This window comes from Gossypium hirsutum, chromosome D01 (genome assembly GCF_007990345.1).
Source record: "Gossypium hirsutum isolate 1008001.06 chromosome D01, Gossypium_hirsutum_v2.1, whole genome shotgun sequence".
Classification (NCBI taxonomy): domain Eukaryota; kingdom Viridiplantae; phylum Streptophyta; class Magnoliopsida; order Malvales; family Malvaceae; genus Gossypium; species Gossypium hirsutum.
Window position 1 is genome coordinate 36,902,634 of NC_053437.1, and position 24,259 is coordinate 36,926,892.

The following is a 24,259-nucleotide window of genomic DNA, read 5'->3' on the forward strand; positions in this document are numbered from 1 at the left end:
TAACCAAACACATTCAACAATCACATGTATCAAGCTTTCCAAATGATCTAATCATAAGCCATATATAATTACTTCATGCCAAAACATATATATACCATGACCGAAACTACGCTTAACCAAAAGTAATAAGCCATTTTTGCATGGCTTATAATTACATATCCCAAAATCAAACATTTTAACTAGACTATACATGCCATAAGTTCAAATTTAAATTTAGTAAAATACTGAAAATAGTCGATAGTGTGATAAACTTCTATGACGATCCTTGAGCTCGTAACCAACTTCCAAAATCTATAAAACAAAAAGCAAACATACACACAGTAAGCTTTCACAACTTACACTGTGTTTGGTTCGCCGTATTACCCAATCCATTACGCCTCGATTACTCGCGTATTACATTACGCCCCTATTCCGGCGTTTGGTTCGCTGTAATAGGTATTACGCGCATATTATAATACGCCCCTAATCCCCAAATTCCCGTGTTTTCCAATCCCTTCCCAAATCGCTGTATTAGCTATTACGTCTGGCCTCCCTCCCCATCTCTCTGTTTTACCCTCCCTCCCTACCCGACCCTCTCCTCTTCCGTCCTAATCAGTTTCTCCTCCCATTTCCCACTGCTTCCGTTGATTATTCTGTCGTCATCGCTTCCTTGTTAAAGCTTTACGTAAGTTTCATTTACTAGATGACCTTTTAATTTGCGTAAGAAACTCTTTGATCATCTTATTTCTCTTATCATGAACAATTTGAGATTATTAATAATAGATAGGGGCAAATTTTTATCATGTGATGCAATTATGTTTCTTCATTTCTCTCTCTCTTCCTTTCCTTAACCTACTGTCTCCTTTTTTTCTTATATGTTTGTCAAGCATTTGATTGTGGCACATGCTCTACTGTTGACGATAGCTAGGATGTTGTATCCTGGCCATTTGAACAATTCTGTCTTGTGATCAGTGGTGCTTTGTAGAGCAAGGAAGCATTTGGTTGCTCCACCAATTTCTTCTATCTTGTCATCATTTTCTAAGCACACACAATATGTATACTGTTTTCCTGGAAGGCTTATGATTAAATTAATACTGATAGGTAAGTTGTGCTGATATTTGCAGGTGGGTTGCAAACACATTGGATTTTAATAAAACCTATGATGCCAGTGTTTTTGAGACAACCATAAGGTTGCATTTAACAGGTTTATATATGTATTAATTGTTTTATCAGGAAAATTTTATGAGTCATGATCCTTTTCCCCCTTTTGAATAGTTTTTTTTACCTTTTAATTGACACTCAAATTGTACTAATTTGTCTTGTCTATTCTAATTGAATATTTAGAGTTGTAGGTGGACTTCTGAGCACATATGATCTTTCAGGCGACAATATTTTCCTTGAAAAGGCTAGAGATATTGCAGATAGATTGCTACCTGCATGGGATACTCCTTCTGGGATCCCGTATAACATTATCAACTTGGCTCGTGGAAATGCACATAACCCTGGCTGGACTGGGGTATGTTTTTTGCATTGCTGCTGTTAGTCTTTAGTATCTTTGATGCTATAGCAGTAAAAAGTTATTTTAAGTTCTATGAATAAGCAAGGTGGCTGGGTCCTTGTTCTTTGTCTTCAACAACATTTTGAAGACATGATGGATCATATTTTGATTAGAGTGGACTTATGTAGAAGCATTTATTTATCTGATTCCTATACTTGAGATTGATGCTCAACTGCATTGACTTGAAAACTGTTATTTGGTTATCCAACAAATACAATCAGGCGCACTGGAGATTATTCTGTGTCTGTATTTGATAAATCATTGTTAGGCCTTTCATTATCCTTTATATGGTAGTTTATGTCATTCCATCAGTAGAAAAATTACCTTCTAAGCAGTAACCACTACTATGTGACTTGGGGGCTGGTACTTGATATTTATTTTTTACATATACATTATTCATTGAGTTTGATTTTTTTTCACCCTTTATTCCCTAGGGTGATAGTATTCTTGCAGATTCAGGGACAGAGCAACTGGAGTTTATTGCTCTTTCACAAAGAACAGGAGATCCCAAGTATCAGGAGAAGGTAAATGCTTCTCATGTTTATTCATGCTTATGTTACCTAATGTTTTTATAATTTTCATGCTAGGATTGCTTAATCCATTGAAAAAAGAGTGAAGCGTTTTTCGGGTCATCACGTAGGATCCAATATCGGGTGAGTTTTAATTCTGACCTAAATTAATCTGCCAATTGCAGTACATGTATCTCAATGTTTTTCCCAATTGTAAATAACCCCTCTGCATGCTTTTCTCTTTACTTTTTTAAGCGTAATCGTCACCTTTAACTGTTACCTGTTTTAGTTCCTACAAGTTACACTGTGTATTGGTTATGCTTTCTATGTATATAATATCAAATCATGAATCCTCTCTGGCTTTGGCATTAATTTGATGATGTTATGCAAGGGAAATCTTGTGTAAATTTCAAAATGGTCTCTGGGGTAGTATTGGGAACTCTATTAGACTACATCATGTGAAGCTGGTTGTGTTGTTGTTTTTAAGCCTTTTTCGTAGCAGTAGTTTTTGTTTTAGAAGCCAATGAGACCTTGGTTGTGTTAGCAAGGAATTGAGCGCCCATGTTCTAGTCGCCGTGTTGAAAATTATGCTTGGGATAGTTCAATTTAGAGCTCTTAATGATTGATTTTGCTTGGAACTATTGACGGTTGGATTGTTGGTACGGGGTTGTGACTGATTAATTTCTGTTGAAATTGCTATTTTATTTTATTCATTGTTGCTTATTCCATCGAGATTATTGTTATTCTTTGCTATGAGTTGGAGAAAGAATAAACAGGAAACTGTTTGCAGATTTTGCTTTTCTTTTTCTGTACAGTATGGGGGCTTGGTTTTTTTTATTCCATTTTTGTTATTTATGATCTCAAGTTTCTTCATTTGTCCAAAAAGCTCTTTGTTGGAACGGTTTTTGCCTTTGCATTCTTTGCTTCATAAAATTAAGAAATTGAGTTCATGCCTATGATTTTTGTAATGCTCATTAAAGCTTGTTGAATTATGGTTATGGTTATTGCTGCATAATTATTGTTCCTTTTTGAATTTAAAATTGGTTATATGTTTTTACTAATAGGTAACATTTTTTTTAAAGAGCATTATGAAGCAAATCAGTAGGAGTATTGCCTCCGAGGTGGTAGTTCAGCAGTGGTCAGAAGAACATCAAAATATGGAAGAGAGAGCTTCAAACTTATATTCAGCCCTATGGTCAATTGAAGGTTTAACCGACGATCAGCGGTATGATGCATTGAGTAAAATTCCCGACCATCCAACTCAAATGATCGTTTTCTTTAGTTTACCTTCAGTTGCCCGATTGGAATGGGTTAGAAGATTTCTTTCTTACCATTAAATATCAATGTTCAAACTTTTTGATGTTGTAAAACTATATAATATATGGATTATAATGTACGATTTCATTTTCATCTAACCTTTTCTTAATATAAGTTAATTATGTTCAAGTTATATATTGATTTTAGTAAATTCATATAAGAACATTTTATTATTAACAATTTCATGAAATTATATATCACTATTAAATTATATTTAATATTAATTATTTTAAATTGTATAAATTCATATAATAAAATTTATTATCAAGAATTTTATGAAATTTTATATTATTATTAAATTATATGTAATAATTATTATTTTAAATTATACAAATTCATAAAATATAATTTATTAGTTATAATTATTTTAAATTTTATTAAATCATATATTTAAATTAAAATATATTTAATATTAATTATTTAAAATTTTATTTTATAGTATCATATATTATGATTTGAGTAAATTCATATAAGAATATTAATTATTAAGAATTTTATTAAATTATATATTTTAATTATATTATATTTAATAATAATTATGTTATTTTATATTTTACAGTATCATATATTATGGTTTGAGTAAATTCATATAAGAATATTAATTATTAAGAATTTTATTAAATTATATATTTTAATTAAAATATATTTAATAATAATTATGTTTAAATATGATTAAATTATTTATTATTGATATTAATAATCTTATTAAAATTTAAATAAAATAATTTACCAAAACAAATTTCTGCTAATTATTAAGAATTTTATTAAAATATATATTTTAATTAAAATATATTAAATAATAATTATGTTTAAATATGATTAAATTATTTATTTTTGATAATAAATAATCTTATTAAAATTTAAATAACAATAACAATAATCATTTACCAAAACAAATTTATGCTAAGGGTATTCTGGTCATTTTAGTTTTCTCCATTATGCTATTACACCTCTATTACATTCAACCAAACACAGTTTTACTATTACGCCTCTATTCCATTACATTCAACCAAACAGTTGATTTGCTATTACACCTCTAATCCAATACACCTCTAATCCAATACACCTCTAATCCAATACAGCGAACCAAACGTGCTCTTAGTAAGTCATAAGTAATGAAAACATTTAATCATATACAAAAAAAATAATCTATTCAAACTGAAATAAGCCATTAAAAATTCATGTACATTTCCAATTTAATTTCATATATCAAAACATATAAGTTTTACGTAAATTCTACTTTAGCCGAATACCCATTTAAACATTAGTATAATTAACCATTACTTTACACAATACATATACATCAATAGGCCGAATACATATATGTTCAAATATGCCATCACATAATTCATATTACGTAAAATTTTATATCATCAATTCAAATATTCAACTTACCTTAATTTCATAACTTAGTATGAGTACACACTTGAGCATTTCTAACTTGATTTTACACTCGATCTTAACATATCACTGCCCGTTGAACCATTCGGAATTAAAAAGGATACTCGAAAAGTCGAACATTTCGTACAATGCCAACGTCCCAGACGTGGTCTTACATGTAATTACATAACGATGCCACTGTCCCAGACAGGGTCTTACACGTAAGTCACCAGTCGATGCCAACGTCCCAGACGTGGTCTTACACGATAACACATAACGTAATCCTATCTCATGACATATGTATCCTAGCTATTCCTAAGGTTCGTACGGGACTTTCGGACATCATAACTTGATTGTATCAAACTCGTAAGCATAACTCCCAAGCTTATAGACATTCGACCATCACATATATATTTATCAAGAATTCAATTCATCATATAAAATTTACATATATTCAAAATTAACAACATTTTAATGCTTATAAACTTACCTCGGATATCGACGAATAGAAATAAACGACTATTCGATTATTTTTGTTTCCCCCGATCCAAATCCATTTTCTTTGGTTCTTGATCTAAAGATATTCAAATTAAACTTATTTAAACACCATTTTATTCAATTTAGTCTAAAAAACATAAATGGGCAAATTACCATTTTTCCCCGGACATTTTACACTTTTTGCAATTTAGTCCTTATTATATAAAACACAAAATATGCAAAATTTCATAATTCCATGCCTAGACCGAATCTACCCCATGATCATACAAGTCCATATATTTCATTTATTTCACATTTTAGTCCCTCAATTTATTATTTTTACAATTTAGCCCTAATTACTCAAAATCATCAAAATTTCCAATACAAAACATTTTAATCTTTCACATGCCTTTAATATTTTATCATCAAACAACAAAAATCACAACCTATCCATCAATGGCAAAACACAAAATCATCGTCAAATTCAAAAATTAGGACATGGGTTTTGTAGTACTCGAAGCAACGATCACAAAAACGTAGAAAATATCAAAAATTGAACAAATTACATACCTCAATCAAGCAAAGCCAAGGCCGAATGTTCAAAGCTTTTCTTCTTTTATTTCTTTTGTATTTTCGGTCAAAAATATGAATAATGCATGGCTTTGTAATTTGTGTTTTATTTTAATTACATTATAATATATTATTTATCATTTTAACCTTGTAAATTTAATTAGTAAACTATATAATTTCATGTCCAAAACCGGCCATCACTATTTATCATGGTATAATTGCAACATAAATACCTCCCATTAAAAGAACAAATCAATTTAGCACTTTAAAAAATAATTAACTTTTACTTTTTACGCGATTTAGTCCTTTTATTAAATCAGACACTCAAATGATAAAATTAAATCACGAAAATTTCACAGATATCAATTCACACAATATAAACACAGATAATAATATTTAATTATTTTTCTGATTCAAAATTTGTGGTCCTGAAACTATTGTTCCAATTAGGGCCGAAACTAGACTGTTACAATATCCCAACATAATTTGGCCAAATGCCTAAGTACATATTCACCAACCATGTTAGCCATGTAAACACATATATATAAGTCAATAATCATGGATGAACACAACAATTTATCAAGTTTCAAAAACATGTATCATCTATTTCATTTATCTATATATCATATAACATCATTTCTATGTATTTCATGTGTATACCTGTAATAGTTCGTATCGAACTCATATCGTTTTGTAATAGAACATTGCCCATTGAACCATGTAGAATACCGTTGGATATCCAGAATAGCTCACACATAATGTGCTAGCTTATATAACTGTAATCCGTCAATTCATGTTCATGTATGCTCATACGAGCTATGAATCGATATGCTTATTTGAGCTAAAGATCTGTATGCTCTCACGAGTTATAAATTGGTATGCTCTTACGAGCTATAAATCGGTAACCCTAATGACATGTCATTTGTATCCTACGGATTCCTAAGGTTCAAACGAGACCCAATATTGGTCGAACTTCGTTGGATATACAACTATGTAAATTTATAACAATTCACAATTCATAATTAATTCAATATAAAACATAGAAACTCAATTTAATCGCACAAACTTACCTCGACGAGTATTCGTAGATACGGAGGCGATTAATCTAAGACTTTCTCTTTGTCCCGATCTAACTCCGTACGAGGTCTAACTGGATCTATAGGGATAAATTTAACTCAATTAACATATAATTCATTCAATTTAATCCAAACCATATTTTTGGAAAAATTACTATTTTGCTCGTGTGCTTTTAATTTTTACAGTTTAATCCCTAGGCTCGAAAAATGAAATTCATTCAATTTTACCCCTACCCAAGCCTAGCAAATTATTATACAAACTTATAGCAGCCCACATATTTCATAATTTCACAAATTATACCATGAATTTATCACATTTTTCAATTTAACCCTTAATTGATAATTCCATCAAAAATCTCTTTACAAAAGTTATTTATCTAACAACAGCTACTCATTTTCTAACATCAAACTTCAAAACCCATGTACATGCATCAATGGAAAAACCCTAATAGTTTAACAGTTTCACAAATTAGTCCCCGGGCTAGCTAGATTAAGCTATAACGATCCCGGAAACATAGAGATCATTAAAAATGGAACAAAAATACATACCTAATTGAGCATACAAACTTGGCCAAATTTTAAGCACAAAAATGTCTTCTTTACCTTGTGAAAATTGGTTAAAATGATAATGGAAGATGATGATTAATTTTATTTTAATAAACTTATCATTTATTTACTTATTTACTTAATTAACTAATTAATCAAAATTTCACAAAATGCCAACACATTTATGGTCTAATTACCATATAAGGAATTTCATTTTAAATTTATATAGCTATTTAATACCTTTAGCTACTAGAACTCAATTTTTGCACTTTATGCGATTTAGTCCTTTTTATCAAATTGAGTATGTAAACGGTAAAATTTCTTAACAAAATTTTTATATGGTATTACTATCATGCTGTAGGCAATAAAATAATAATAAAATAAATTTTTGAACTTCATATTTGTGGTCCCGAAATCACTGTTCCGATTTCACTAAAAACAAGTTGTTACATGAATGTCTCATTGGTCTTCTATACTGTCAGAGGTATCGCGATTCTAGGGGTTGGATATCATGATACCCTTGCCCTAGATGTCATTCTTGCTCGTTTTTGACCTTTGACATGTCCCTACATGACTCAAACACACGTTAGACCTCTTAATAACACTATTGGCCAATTTGGGTCAAAAAATAGACAAAACGAGATATTTTCACTTATTACCTGAAAAATATAAAAATACAAAAATAACAAAAAAATCAAGCTAAAAACTCTATTTTGCTTAAGAAAAAGCTCCTTAAGTGTGTTGGAAAAGCCTAGTTTGCCACATCGATTTGTGATAGATCAGGACAGTAAACACGTAATTCTGTATGACACCTTTGTGGCATGTTCTGTGAGGCCTTTATGGCATACTTGATGAAGCCCATGTGGCGTATTCTATGATATTTGTGTAATGTATTCTGTAACATCCTCGAGGCAGAATTTGGCCAAATGCTTCTATGTCGTGATCTAGTAAGATTGAGACTTCTTTGCTCATCGAAGTTATGATAAAGAACTGGTTAGTTCAAGGTATCTTCGTTTCGTTAGTCTTATGCCATAATTTTGAATATAACCTAAGGGAAAACTTCTGAAAGAGTTTGCATTAGTGTTTCTAAAGAGGGAATCTGCCATAATTATTCGTCAGTACAGAGAACTTGGTATAATCGTAGATATGGATGGTTTATGTGTTCGCCAAATCTAGGTTTATTTATGCTATGAAAGAAAGCACTAAAAATTATTCGGTATTAATCAAATCTAAAAGTTATACGCTATAAAGAAAAAAGGGGTGTCTAGAGTTTAAGCTGTCTGCCAAGAGGGGCGTACTCATGACATATCATAAGTTGTCTAGAAGATTTAAAATGTATTACCTATCAAAATAAGTTGTGGTCGGGGTTAATTGAGGAATCTATTTGGTATCCTTATAGTTACCAAAATCAGTATGAGAATCAGGCAAAAGTAAGATCAGTATGGGGTTCTTAATAGAAGATCAGTTAGTTAGTTATTCGCCAAAATAGTATTTGTGAGTATCATCCTAGGGGAAAAGTATTCAATGTCTATTAGAAGGAAAACCCATGAAAGGTAGGCTTTGTATGGATATTCCTCTATGAAGTTCATCTGCACTTCTGATAAGGAAATGAGATCTGTAATGATTGGTGAAGTCGGGAACCAGTCCAAAGAGGAACCTGTGAATAGTTTGGTCAAGTATAGAAGTTGGTGAATATGTATACTAACCAGCTACGTGCGTGCGCACTAAAACAACAAATTTATAAAGCAAATTTTAAAGTCCGATTTTATTACAAGTGTACAAGTTAGTTGTAATATTTATAGTTCTAATATAACACAAATTATTCCAAGGGGTCGAACCCATAGGAAGAGGCGATTGAGCAGTAACTAACACACACAATGAAGTCTAAGCGGCTTTTAATATGATTTTATAGTACGATGATTCATAAAAAGATGAGTTTGCAAAAAAAATTAAAAAGATGAGTCTAAGCTTGATTTGAGTAACTCGAGGGATGGTATGGCATTGTTTGAGGTTGAGTCTTTGATGGTTGTTAGTGGTGTTAAGATGAAATTGCTTTGGAATAGATCTTTCATTGATAGCCTTTCAAAGGTGGATAGAAAGGTTAAGGTATGCGAAGAATACTTTTTAATGGTTAAAAGAAGTCAAATAGTAAAAAGGTCTAATAATCTAGTTGGCAACTACGAGGATTCAATGTATGCAATAAATCATAAATTTGTATGCATGTGAGGTTTTTGTCGCATTGTTAGTGGAGCTTAACAACTCAATTATCAAAACGTGATAGATTGATAATATTAATGATCATATTATATTTTTTTTAAAAATTTGCTAACTAAAACATAATTGAAGAAATTTATAATTTATATATATATGATTCAAATATTCAAATTACCATTCTTTTTCTTTATTTCATCCTTGTGAATTTTCGTACGCCATTAGGTTAAATTTGTCGACAATGACACTAACTTCTGGTTTCACGTTTGCATAATTACATGTGAGAGACAATGTTTTCGTCCATTTGAAGTTCGGAAAGGCCTTATGTGTTTAAGAATAAGATTTTAAATGCAGTTACATGCGTATTTTCATTTGGGTCTCATTTATCGCAATTATGGACATTATGATAAACCTCAACAATATCTTTACCAGTGGAGACCATTTTCTTATGTTAGCCAAGCAATCTCCACTACTGAACTTTGGCAGCCGGCAACTGCACTCCATTTTAATTTGAAGACAATAAATGAAACATTAACTTTTGGCCTATTTTAAGAATATTGAAATCACTTGGAACCAAATTAGTCAAACATGTTTTGTCTGCTACTAGTTGGTGGAACATCCTTGATTTTTATGTTTCCAACAGAATCAACTTGTTTCTTTCATCTTGTGGGTCAACCTTGTTGAAAACTCTCCGTCTCTACGAATTAAAGCTCATATACAATATGTTTAATGTCTTTCAATCAAACATAATTAATGCATTACCAAGCATTTTTGTGTTTTTGGCTCATTCAAAACAAAGTCAGATTCTTGCCATTTGAGTCAAATATTGGAATCTATTAATAATCCAATTGGTAAAATGTATTTAATATCCCTTAACTTCTCTAAACTAAATTGGATCTTAATCTAGTTTAAACATTTTAATGCCGGCTTCTTACTCCACTTTTCAATATGATTCAAGCTCAAGAAAGAGACCTTTCACATATAAAGATAATTTTGGACTCTCAAAAGCTTAAAATATATGTTTTGTTTCTCCCTTTGGTCATCAAATTAACATTACATCACTGGACTTATTCACTGATAGATAGGTTCCATTGCTGATTTTCTGGAACTGCATATATTGCAATGCAGACTGCAGTTTTGACTTCAAAGGCTACAATTTTGTAGGGAAGTAGTCATCTCCATCAAACTTTATTGTGAACAATATATATATATATATAAATATATATATATAGGTTAAGCTATTGGCAGTTTCTTATGTTATAGGTTTAGAAGCAAATTATAACATTTAATTTTGAAGGAAATAGATAAAATTATAAATAATAAGTTTGAAGTTAAAAAATGTTCTTCCTGCGTACTTATAATTATACAATATATTTAGAGATGTAAAAAAATAATATATAAAGATCATCTAAAGCAAAACCAAAAATATTCTCATTAGAGATCCATTTGTCTAAGTTCATTCTAAATGTGCTTATTATTATTATTATTATTATTATTATTATTATTATTATTATTATCAATTTTTAAGATTTTTAAAATTTAAATATATACTTACATGACATGCCATTTGTTTCCATCAGCCACATCAGTATTTGTTAATGGTCAAATCGATTAACAATAGTTTCTATTAACAGAAGGACTTAGTTGATTTTTTTTATTACTGATGGTTCAATAAAGTAAATTTTTTAAAAACTTAATTGATTTTTTTATTGAGGTTTTTTTTACTCTTAAACTTTTATATTATATATATTTAACTAAATTAGTTAAAATGATATTGTATTAAATTGCTAATCATATTCATGATCATAATGTTTATATACATATGATTTTTTATAAAGTTGATAGACATTTAATTAAGCAAATAGTACACATAATGTATTTTTTATAAAATAATATAAAATAAGAATAAATTTAAATTTGTTTTGTGATATTATAGGAGTTTGTTGGAAGAATTTTAATTGTATCAAAATTTTTAAAATTCTAAAAATGAATATAATTGTTTGGGCAAATATATTGAAGAATTTCAAAATTTGTGAATAATTTCAAGAGAGGATTTTAATAATTTGATTTCATTTTTCAACCTAAAATGTGATTTTTTTTAAATTATTCATAATTTTATTTGATTTAATATACATGGTAAAAACTTAAATTTTAAAAATAATTTTTATTTAATTTACTTTTATTAAAATTATTTATAAAATTTTACAAATATAATGATATCTATATTTAATATTTTTTATTTAATATAAGGGCAAACTACATCACATGTCATTCTAAAATAGGGTTGTTCCTTTTTTGGTCACTCTAAATATTTTTAGTCAATTTAGTCATTGTAAATAAGATAATTGCTCGAATTGGTCACTGCCGTTAAAAATTCCATTAATCCACTAATGGATTGTTGATATGGCTTTTTTCTTTTTTAATTTTGAGTAAAGCTAGGGATCTCTATAATTATTCAAATACATTTTCTTTTCGTTTATTTGCAACATGAAGGTTTCAATAGTGACATCATCAACATTTGAATCCTCTTTATTTAGAAAGAATTTAATGACAACAACGAAAAACCATTATCATGACTCTACCTTTTCCAATAAGCCCACCTACTGGCATAACACTACCGACCACCAAGATGACACTATATCTACTGTTTCTTCAAGTAATAAATTGAAAAAGTAATATAAGTACAAAATGAAAAAAATAATTTCAGAGTTTTCAAATTAATTTTCTTTTTTTAAATTAATCATATGTCAAATAATAATTAAAGAAATATTATAGTACATGTAATTTGAGTACTAAATATAAATTGGTAAAAAATTGAAGAATTTATATCGTATAAATTAAAACACGGAAGGATGTTTATATAATTTAACCATTGTTAAATATAATGAAAAACATGAAAGACTAAAATTGATAGTGATACAAGTGGAAGTCCTCAATAGTTGAACCAAAAACACGAAATATTTTTCCGTTAATTAATCCAATTTATAAAGAGTATATAAGCTAAACTTCTTTCGTTCTTTTTTTTCATTTGATATAATGTTAGCTAAAAAAACATTGTTTTTATGTACAGAAAAAAAAAACCGTTCAATGTCTTTTCTTTGCTTTTAGTTTATTCTTTAGCCAGTTAATTCTTTTCCATGATAACACACATTTTTCCGTTTTTCTGATTGCGAAGATATATATGGAAGCCAAAAAATGATAGGTTTTTTTTTTAAAAAAATTATTTCCTTTTAATGTTTACTTTGCAGATTTACTTATATTTGTTTTAATATTTCGTATAAATTATTTAGGATAAACTATAAAAATGGTCATTAAATTATTATTTTTATTCTATTTTGGTCACTAAATTATTAATTTTTACGATTTAGTCACTAATTTTTTTTAAATCAAATATTTTCATCAAAGCTGATTTGGGCTTTTTTATTATCTAATAACAAATTTAGCCCTCCAATGTTTACACACCATATCAATTTGATCCTAAAGATAAACTATTCAACAAATTTAACCCTCAATGTTTACAATTTTTTCATTTTAGTTTGAATTCTAAAAGCTCAATATATTAATCTTTGGTCTTTTACAAAAATTAATAATTTAATCTCTTAACCCAAACATCTTAGCTTTAGGTTTCAAAATTTTATCCTACTCCAATATAAAATTTTCTAACATCGTCTTTGGCATAGATTACTTTTATACACCTTGTTTACCAACCCAAGACTTGGAAAAGGGGAAAAAGAAATTAAATGAACACCATATAGTAGTGATATTTAAAACATCACAATTGATGAAGCAAAGTTAATTACAAATATCTGGCAAATGCTGCAATAGCCAACCAGACAACTTATAATAATAATAAAAAATCACCAAACAACAAAATTCAATACTCAAAATAGAAAAAAAAGTGAGCTCGAATTGTCATCTCTATCTTCAAAATAGAAGATAAAATTATAGGAAATTGATAGTTTAGTTATAGATAAAGTTATGTGATTTTTTTAGAATACGAACTAAAATGATAAATTTTGTAAATATTGAGGGCTAAATTTGTTGAATATTTTATATTTAAGATCAAATTGATATAATGTTTAAATTTTGGAGGGCTAAATTTGTTATAAAACAATTAAAAAAATCCAAATCAACTTTGAGTGACCAAAATATTTAATTTTAAAAAATTTAATGACTAAATAAAAAAAATTAATAAGACTAAATATGACTAAATAAAAACCCAAAATAGATTTTAGAGTATGTATATATTATAACAAAATATGAGTATATATCAGGAAATGAAAATAAATTTGTTCAAGAGTATCTATATAATATTAGGACAACAGTAAAATGAAAATATAAAGTTTGTAAACAACGAAAATATGGCAAAGAAAGATTAAAAGTGCATGAAATTTTTAGGCTTATTAAATTTTATAAGGAATAAAAATCAATTCCTTGTATTGTCTCGTTATGTGGCACTAAGAATATAGATTAAATTTTTGTGCTTTTAATTGTTGGTATTAACAATAAGTGAGAATAAGTTATTTATAGAATTGGACAGTCAATAATGTAATACCCTAAAAATTAAGATTCTAGTTTCCAGTATTATTTAATTGAATGGAGAAAGGAATTGTCTTTCATCAATTTAAATTAATGCTTTGGTACAGTCAAATTTTAATATGCAATTTTGGCAAAATCATTGTTACATTCCTTCTACAAGCAAATTTTGAAGTTGATTTATTAATATAACAATTTGTAGATTTATGATGTCTGATCATCCATATATACTCCTGCGATGAAAAGAATAAAAAACAAGTTGTCAGTGTTTTAAAAAGTTGTGGTGAATGATATCAAAACGTACACTCTTTTGGAGGAGGATTGACTCTCTATTGAAAGGATTTGCTGAAGAAATTTGAAAACTTTTGAAAGAAAGAGATATAAAATATTTATAGGGAGGGGATGGCTTGTATTTAAAGTTTAGTCAAAGAATTGGGGATGATTAATATTAGCTAAATTATACTAAATATCTTGTGTATATATACATTGCATTGCCAGCATAATCAATTAATCAAAAATCATTTTAACAAACTTCCACATGGTATCAGACGATCCTTCTTTCCTTTTTTGATTTTTCTTTTCTTGCCATTTCTATGGCCGTTCATCTTGATCCCACCCAGGCTTCTAGCCCTTATTATCTTCATCCCAATGAAAATCCTTCTCTTGTTCTTGTTACACCACCTCTTTCAAGCTCAAATTACCATCATTGGTCTCGAGCTATGCGTATGGCTTTGCTCTCTAAAAATAAACTTCAGTTTGTTGATGGATCTATTTCTCCTCCATCTCGCATTGATCCTTTGTTTCCTGCTTAGGAAAGATGCAACAATATGGTAATTTCATGGCTCAATCGTTCCATCACTCCTTCTATCTTTAATAGTGTTCTATGGATTGATTTAGCTTCTGACATTTGGGTCGATCTTCGCGAACGTTTTTCACAAAGTGATCTTTGTCGAATCTCTGATCTACAAGAAGAGATCTATGCTTTTAAGCAAGATGATAAAATCGTCACTGATTATTTTACTGAGCTTAAAATACTTTGGGATGAACTTTTGCAATTTCGTCCGCTGCCTTCTTGTTCCTGTCCAACACCCTGTTCATGTGGAGCTGTTGCTACTGCTCGTAGCTATCATAATCAAGATTATGTGATTAGATTTTTGAAGGGATTAAATGATTCTTTTTCAGCTGTAAGATCTCAAATACTTCTTATGGATCCTTTGCCTTCTATTAATAAGGCGTTTTCAAAAGTGATTCAACAAGAACGTCAGTTTACTATTGCTTCACCTAAATCCTTTGTTAGCAATACTGTTCGATCTGCTCCAGATTCATTCCGGAAATCTTCAACTTCTAGTTCATCTTCTTCTACCGTTGACAAATGATGGTGTACATTTTGTCAAAGGCCTCGACATACTATTGACACGTGTTATCGGAAGAATGGCTATCCTAATGGTGCTAAGCCTCGTGCTCTTATTTCTCGGGCACACAACATTATTTCTGATGATCTCGATGATTTCATGGAGGATTCCAAATCTGTTGTTCCAGGTGATTTCTCTCATGGTTCGAGTCCTGGTGTTAATCTCACTCAAGAGCAATATGATCAGCTACTTGTCTTGCTTCAGTCTTCATCCATGGCCACCAAACCTACCACACCCTCACCATCCCATGTCACCAACCATGTCATGAAAGATCCTACATCTGCTTACTCATTAGCTACTACAGATGGTAATACTTTCTCTCATTCTTAATGCATTAAATTCTCATTTTGGATCGTGGATGCTGGTGCCGCGGATCATCTTACTCATTCTTTATCCTCATTCACTTTTTATAAACGTATTAAACCTATCTTTGTTACATTACCAAATGGATCCAAGGTTGCTGCCCATTTTTCTGGTACTGTCATATTTAATGACCACCTTTGCTTGATAGATGTTCTTTATATTCCTCAATTTTCATTTAATCTTTTATCTGTCACCAAACTCACCTCTAATCTACCTTGTTGTTTCATTTTTCATGCTTCCCATTGCATTATACAGGGTTTACCATCTTGGAGGATGATTGGTACAGCTAAGGCACAACATGGCCTCTATACAATGGATAATCCTGTTCAACATTTTATTTTTCCCCAATAGCCTGTCACAGCAGTTTCTACATCTTCACCAGACCTTTGGCATCATCGTTTGGGTCACATCTCTGACTCTCGTCTTAAATTTCTTACTGATTCTATCCCATCTCTTACCTTATTTGATAACTCAGCATGTAAAACTTGCCATTTTGCCAAACACAAAAAGTTATCATTTCCTGTAAGCCAAACTCGATCCAATAATATTTTTGATTTAATTCATGTTGACATTTGGGGTCCTAATTCAATTGTTTCACTTCATGGCCATAGATACTTTCTTACAATTGTGGATGATTTCACACGATACACTTGGATCATTTTACTTAAAACAAAGTCTGAAGTTCGAGGTCATATTCAAAATTTCTTTGCCTTGGCCAACACGCAATATTCTAAAACCATCAAAATTCTTCGATCTGATAATGGCAAAGAATTTGATATGCCTTCTTTTTATGCTTCTCAAGGCACAATTCATCAAACCTCATGCAATGAAACGCCTCAACAAAATGGTTTAGTTGAGCGTAAACATCAACACATTCTTAACATTGCTCGACCTTTATTGTTTCATTCTCATTTACCACAACTTTTTTGAGGTTATGCTATCTCTCACTCAGTTTTTTTAATCTATTGAACCCCTACTCCTCTACTTGCCAACCTTACTCCCTTTGAAAAATTCCATGGTTCCAAGCCTGATTATTCCATGCTTCGTGTTTTTGGATGCTTAAGTTTTGCATCTACTTTATCTGCTCATCGTAAAAAATTTGATCCTCGAGCAAAACAATGTGTCTTCCTTGGCTACAAACCACATGTTAAAGGTTATATTCTTCTTGATACCGAGACTCGAGCAATTTTTGTTTCTCGCAATGTCACATTTCATGAAACAATTTTTCCTTTTCTTCAACATTCTCCAAACAACCCTACCATTCTAGTCAGATTACTTGCATCTGAAACCATTTATGATTCACCTATTTCACCTCCACAACCATCATTCACAAGCCAACCACCATCCACAGACCAACCATCGTCCACAAGCCACCCACCTACACAACCATCTACCTCTTCTCGACCACAAAGAAACCGTCGACCACCTTCTTACCTACAGGATTATCAACACTATCAACTGCCTGCTGCTACCAATCATCCAGGTAGCCTCATTCTATTTTCAACTGTATTTCTTATCATAATCTTTCACCACAACACTTGCATTTTACACTTGCCATTTCAGCATTCATAGAACCCAAAACCTATAAACAGACAAGTAAGTTTACCCACTGGAATGAGGTAATGCAAGTTGAGATTAATGCTCTTGAGTAGAATAACACTTGGACAATGACCACATTACCTCCTGGCAAAACACCTATTGGGTGTAAATGGGGTTTTCGAGTAAAACATCGAGCAGATGGCTCCATTGAGCGCTATAAAGCCCGTTTAGTAGCAAAAGGCTATACGCAAATAGAAGGAGTGGATTACTTTGACACATTTTCACTGGTTGCAAAGATCACTACTGTTCGACTTCTTCTTGCATTAGCTACTTCGAGACATTGGCATATACAACAACTTGATGTCAATAACGCGTTTCTTCATGGTGATACAACAACTTGATGTCAATAACGCGTTTCTTCATGGTGATCTCAATGAGGATGTATATATGTTACCTCCTCATGGTTTTTCTCATGACTCTACCAAAGTTTGCAAGCTTCACAAGTCCATTTATGGACTCAAACAAGCCAGCAGACAATGGTTCTCGAAGCTTACTAAAGCTTTAATTTCTCTTGGTTACATTCAATCTACAACTGATCACTCCATGTTTACCAAGAAACACTCTGAGGATTTCACAGTGTTACTTATCTACGTTGATGATATTATATTGACTGGCACATCATCACCAGAGATAATGAAAGTAAAGCAGTTTCTTGACACTACTTTTCGAATCAAAGATCTTGGTGATCTGAAATATTTTCTCGTTCTCGAAGTTGCACGCACTAGCCAGGGAATACATATTTCTCAACAGAAATATGCTCTAAAAATACTACAAGAGTCTGGATTTATTGAATGCAAGCCTGCCAAGACTCCAATGGCAACAAAATCTGTTTACAAACTCACATCAACCGATGGTGAATTACTTTCAGATATTACCTCTTATAGGCAACTTGTTGGCAAGCTTCTTTATCTCACTTCTACACGTCCTGATCTCACTTTTGCTGTACAACAACTTAGCCAATTCATGGACAAGCCTACTACAAATCATCTTCAAGCAGCTCATCGAGTGCTACGTTATCTAAAAGGTTGCCCTAGCACTGGTCTCTTCTATCCTGCTTCCTCCTCATTCGAGCTTAAAGCATTCAGTGATTCTAATTGGGCTGGATGTCCAGAAACTCGACGATCCATCACAGGCTATTGCATATTCTTTGGTGAAGCATTAATATCCTGGCGTGCCAAGAAACAACCTACTGTTTCACGATCCTCTAGTGAAGCTGAATATAGAGCACTTGCCTCCACTATTTGTGAAGTTCAATGGTTACATTATCTTCTATGTGATCTACATGTTCCCATCTCTCATGCTACTCCAGTATTTTATGACAACAAATCGACAATCCAGATTGCATCTAATCCTACTTTCCATGAATGTACAAAGCACATCGAAATCGATTGCCACATTGTACGTGAGAAATTGCAAAAAGACGTTGTTCATTTGTTGCCATGTACTTCATCTACTCAACTGGCTGACCTCTTCACCAAAGCTCTTGCTGCACAACCATTTCAAGACATGATTTCCAAGCTGGGAATGCTCAATATACACTCTCCAGCTTGAGGGGGCTATTAGCTAAATTATACTAAATATCTTGTGTATATATACATTGCATTGCCAGCATAATCAATTAATAAAAAATCATTTTAACAAACTTCCACAATTAAATATAATTAGCCTGTAAGTTTGTAGTAATATATTAAAAAGAAAGCAACTTTGTTTTTAAAAGGAAATACATGTGATTTTTTTTAAATAACGGTATTATTAATGCATCTTATTGCATGTGATTATTTGGTATTTTTATTTAAAAAATTTTAAGAGACAGAATGTGTTATTTTTTAATTATTTAAGATTTAATACAGGTTTTTAAATTGTGATGTTATTTATAAAGGTTTTTTTACTGATATATAATGCAAAATAAGTTGAAATTTATGGTGTTTTTATTACAATGAATTAGATTTGGAGTAGAAAACTAGTTATGCTGTCGTTCTTCGGGATGCTGATGGTACGTTTATACATGTTATTTCCGGGTTTTATCAAGGTCTGGTGTCATGCCAACCCATGTTGCGGAAGCTAGCTCTTTCTTGGATCGAAGACCACAGGTGGGATAACGTTGTTCTTGAGCTTGATTCTAGGGAGGTAATTACTGCTCTAGGTCAACATAATTCTGTTATGTCAGAATTTGAGTTGATTTTGAACGATTGTGATTCGTTGAAAGATGAATGTCATAATGTGCCTTTTCAATGGATTCGACGATTTGTTAATAAAGTTATTCATTCTTTAATTCGGGTAATTTTATTATTTATAAATTGTATTATTTGGGATGTTATTCTTTCGTGTTTGAATTCACTTTTGTTATCTGAAATATCTTGTTTTATTGTTACGTCAAGGACCGATTTTAAGTTTGGATGTATTGGATAAATCTATTAACTTGAGATAAGTTTTCAGTGTTGGTTCCTAAGTTTGTTTTTGTCATATTTTTATTTAATGGATGCTTATATGCTTTAAAAAAACTAATCAACTTTATGTTAAAAGGGAATTAATTAAAATACGATAATGATCGAGAGAATAATTTGAGCTAATGATTTAAGGTTAAACATTAAAAAATAAATTGTCATTTTTTTTGTAGAAAAAAAGATAGTTTAAAGCGAAAAACTCAAAAAATTATACTAGTGACTCAAAGCAAGAACATAATCCCCTCAATTAAACTTATAGCTGATTGCGGGGGTTCTTTAAACCAATGAATTTCTGTGGAATTATCCGCCATCCACTTGGCCATATGATCAGCTACTGTATTTTGCGACCTTGGAATATGATGAACAAGGACCTTTCAATTTCGACTCAATAAATGATGGATAAGGCACATTTCAGTCAAATGACTATCTGCAGCTCCGCCAGCTAAAATCAATTCAACTAAGAGAGCATTATCACATTCCACTTCCAACTGTTGATAACCAATTCTCCATGATATAAGTAGGCCTTCAAGTAAGGCTCTCACCTCAATCTTGAAAATTGAGACATTTCCTAACTGCACCGAAAAACCACCTAACCACTTTCCATCGGCACATCTAAACACTCCCCCAATGCCCGCAAATGAGCTATTTCTCGATACAGCTCCATCCATATTAAGTTTAACCCATCCTCTAGTCGGACATGCCCACTAGTTGGTTGTCACCCTCAAACTATCATGCAATCGTGCCATGTTTAACCACTTATAACTTATTTCCCAACTTATGTCTGTATCCACAATTTCCTAACCACAACTATGGCCTATCAAAAACAAATACATATTCCTATTTTTCCATAATAGCCAACAAACTATTGGGAATAACATTTGTCATTCAGTATCATGATAACTATAATTACCTATATTTTGCAAATTCCACAACAACTAGTCTTGAAGCGAAAAGGATAAAAATTGTGCCTCATTATGTTTCGGCACAATCGAAAACCACACCGTTTTAGCGAAACTGCAATCACATAAATCATGGATACCTGATTCATCAACATGGCTACACCTCCCACAACTTCTATCATTCATCATGTGTCTTATTACCCTTTCATCATTAGTCAAAATTCTACCATGCCATAAAGTCCACATGAACATTCTAACTCTTTGAGGCACTTTTACTTCCCAAATCATTTTCCAGATATGTACATTGACACCTAAATCAAACTGATGGAGTCCCTTATAAGTTTCAGATGTAGAGAACATCCCCCTAGTCACCCATTTCCATGCAAGACAATCTGGCCCAGCATCCAACAAAGGTGGGGCTACTGCACCTATTTGCAAAACAATGCTGTTGGGAAGTAAATTTCTTAGATAGCCCTAATCTCAATTACCATTATCATCTACCAAATCGTTGACTCGAAAAGTATCATCCAATCTTGGCCCTCCAGTATACCATGTTTTCAAAATGCCCACATGAGGGACCAAAAGGTCATTCCAAAAATTCACCAGATGCCCATCCCCTATTGCCCAATAAACATTTTTTAGTACCTCTGGGCAAAATTTCATGAGCGGCTTCCAAAAGAAGGAACAATTCTTTCTTGAGATACCGATTGGTAACTCCACACAAATTATACATGTTTCTCACAACTTGTACCTATAAGGCTTCCGTCTTCGTAAGCAACTGGAATCCTAATTTCAATAAGAAAATTTTATTTTGGTCTATTAAGCTATGTATACCAAGCGCACCCACAGACATAAGAGTACAACAAACATCCTAACGAATTAGTGTCGGCTTTCTTGTCTCAACCGTAGATCCCTAAATGAAATTTTAAGCCAACTTTTCAATTTCGCTACAGGCCAAAATCGACAACTGAGCCGTTGCCATGAAATAGTTCGAAATGGATAGGTGTACTACTTTGGCTAGCATAACCCAACCGGCCAACGAAAGTTTCTTTGCAACCTAATCATTCAACTTGTCACAGACCTTCTTCACAACAGCTCAAATAACTGAATACGAACTCTGCCATGTAAAATTGGCATGCCAAGGTACTTCCCTAGATCATCAATGCACACAAACTCCATCTTCCTACAAAATAGCCGAAGATAAATCATCTGGAACATTAGGTGAAATAAAGATTTGGGATTTACCTTTGTTCACCTTTTGTCCCAAGTAGTAGCAAAACTAATTTAGAATATCAGTAACAATATCAACTTGCCCCAAATTAGCTTAGTAGATAACAATAAGTCGTCTGCAAAAAAAAATGAGAAAGATTTGGCCCCTTCTTAATATGTTGAAAATATCTTTCATGATAATTATGTAAGCTACCGTACATAGGCTAATAGGTTTAAACTGCAAAACCGTCTCAGGTTTTTGAACTTTTGGAATAAGAACAAGTAATGTTTTATTTAGTCTTCGATTCAAATGATGCCCTCCATAACCCGCCGAACCATTCTACACACTGTTAGTCCTACAACATCCCATTGTGATTGGTAGAATTTTGCATGAAATTCGTCAATTCCAGGTGCTTTAAGTGGTGCCATATCAAACATTGCCTTACAAATCTCTATATCTTAGACCACTATACTAAGGTTCTCTTTATCTATTTGTGATAATGTTGGGAAATGCCCTCTACACGAAAGACCACCATGGACAATATAGTCCATATAATAAATATTTTTGAAAAACTCCACAACATGTTTCTTAAGCTCTATCGACTGAAAACACCACTCCTCACCATCAATTTTGAGACCCACAATTCTGTTATTTTGTCGCCTAGCCAATGTACGACTATGAAAAAAAATTGGTATTCCTGTGCCCCTTCACAAGCCAATTAGAACGTGATTTTTGGAACCATAATAATTCCTCATGATGCAAATTTTCCTCTACCTCTAGTCTCAATTCCAACTTTCTATTACGAAGGCACTGAGAGTATCTTAATTCCAAAATACATTGCACCCATTTAAGTTCTGAAATTAACTGACACTTTATTTGAAAGATATTATCGTAAACCATATTATTCCAGTCTTGAACCTCTACTTGAAACCAATTCAAATTGTCCACCATAAAAACATTATTTGTAATAGCCCATTTTTCAGTAGTGTCAAAAATAGTGATTTCCGGACCACAAATCTAACGAGCAAGTTCATAAATATTATTAATTAATATTTACTAGTCAAATATGATATTAAAATAAATGTTGAATTGGTAATTTATGCTATTTGAGAGAACAATTATGTTCAAGTGGTATGACCCTAAAGTCAAGTAGTTTTAGAAAATGAGGTATCAAAACCTCGTTTCTATAAACCAAGCGTAAATATTTTAATAAATTTTTATTGAGTATTATTAAGGTTGTATTAAAGTTTCATTAAGAAAATTTAATATTTAGATAGTTAATTAATTAAAAAGGACTAAATTGTAAAAGGTGCAAAATATGGTAATTATAACATTTAGTTAATCAAATGGCTTAATTAATAAATGAGGAAGGACCTAAATGGTAATTTAACCCTAGTCAATATGTTGGACGGCATATTGAAATGAAAAATAATAAAAAAAATGATATGTATAATGGCAAAATTGTAAGTAAGTTAAAATTTAATGAAACAAATTGAAACATTAATCAATTTCTCTTCATTTTTCTTCAACCTTTGGCTGAAAGCACCATTTTTGACCTAAGGAGTATCGGTTACTTCTTGGCTCTGCATGGAAGGTAAAATTGATTCATTTTTTTTTGTAATTTTTATGTTTTTGAGATTGTGTCAACTAGGTCCAACTAGCCCGTACCTTCATTTTTGAATCTTTAAAGATTTTGAATGTTTCCATTGGTGAATATTTGTGATTTTAGATGTTAAATGATGAATTTGAAGTATTATTTGTTATTTATAAGTATTTTGTTAAGTAATTTTTAATGATTTAAATGTTTAGGGATTAAATTACTAAAGTAATAATAATTCAAGGACTTGATGTGAAATTTTTACAAATGTGGGCTTTCATGGAAGCTATTAACATTTGGGTGGTAAGGGTTTTCAATAAAATTGGTTTATTTGTATGATTAGGACAAAGGGACTAAATTGAATAAAAATAAAAAGTTGAGGGTAGTTTTGTAAAAATGTCAAAAAGGACTTAATTGCATAAAATGAATTGGTTTTGTTGTCTGAATTCATGAATTGAATGAAATTAATAAATTAGATCAAGAACGAGTGGAAATTCGTGGAGAAGAGAAAATTACAAAATAACCCTTGTACTTAGTCATTGCTGTAAATTAGTCAGGTAAGTTTATACGATTTAA

General features: G+C 31.3%; 1 protein-coding gene and 1 long non-coding RNA gene across 2 annotated transcripts; both read left to right on the forward strand.

Moving 5' to 3' along the window:
- The first annotated feature begins 530 nt into the window (after window positions 1–530).
- On the forward strand, window positions 531–2,028 carry LOC107956476 (uncharacterized). The gene is made up of 4 exons (XR_001700116.2): window positions 531–664; window positions 1,104–1,169; window positions 1,324–1,495; window positions 1,972–2,028. It is a non-coding gene; the product is annotated as an uncharacterized lncRNA (long non-coding RNA).
- Window positions 2,029–17,920: 15,892 nt separating this feature from the next.
- Window positions 17,921–19,084, forward strand: LOC121213580 (uncharacterized mitochondrial protein AtMg00810-like). The gene has a single exon (XM_041086373.1). It carries the CDS (start codon window positions 17,921–17,923, stop codon window positions 19,082–19,084), a length of 1,164 nt encoding a protein of 387 aa, XP_040942307.1.
- The last annotated feature ends 5,175 nt before the right edge of the window (window positions 19,085–24,259 follow it).

Coding starts and splice junctions, on each gene's coding strand:
- LOC121213580 (XM_041086373.1), top strand. CDS start 17,921: ATGTTACCTCCTCATGGTTTTTCTCATGACTCTACCAAAGTTTGCAAG.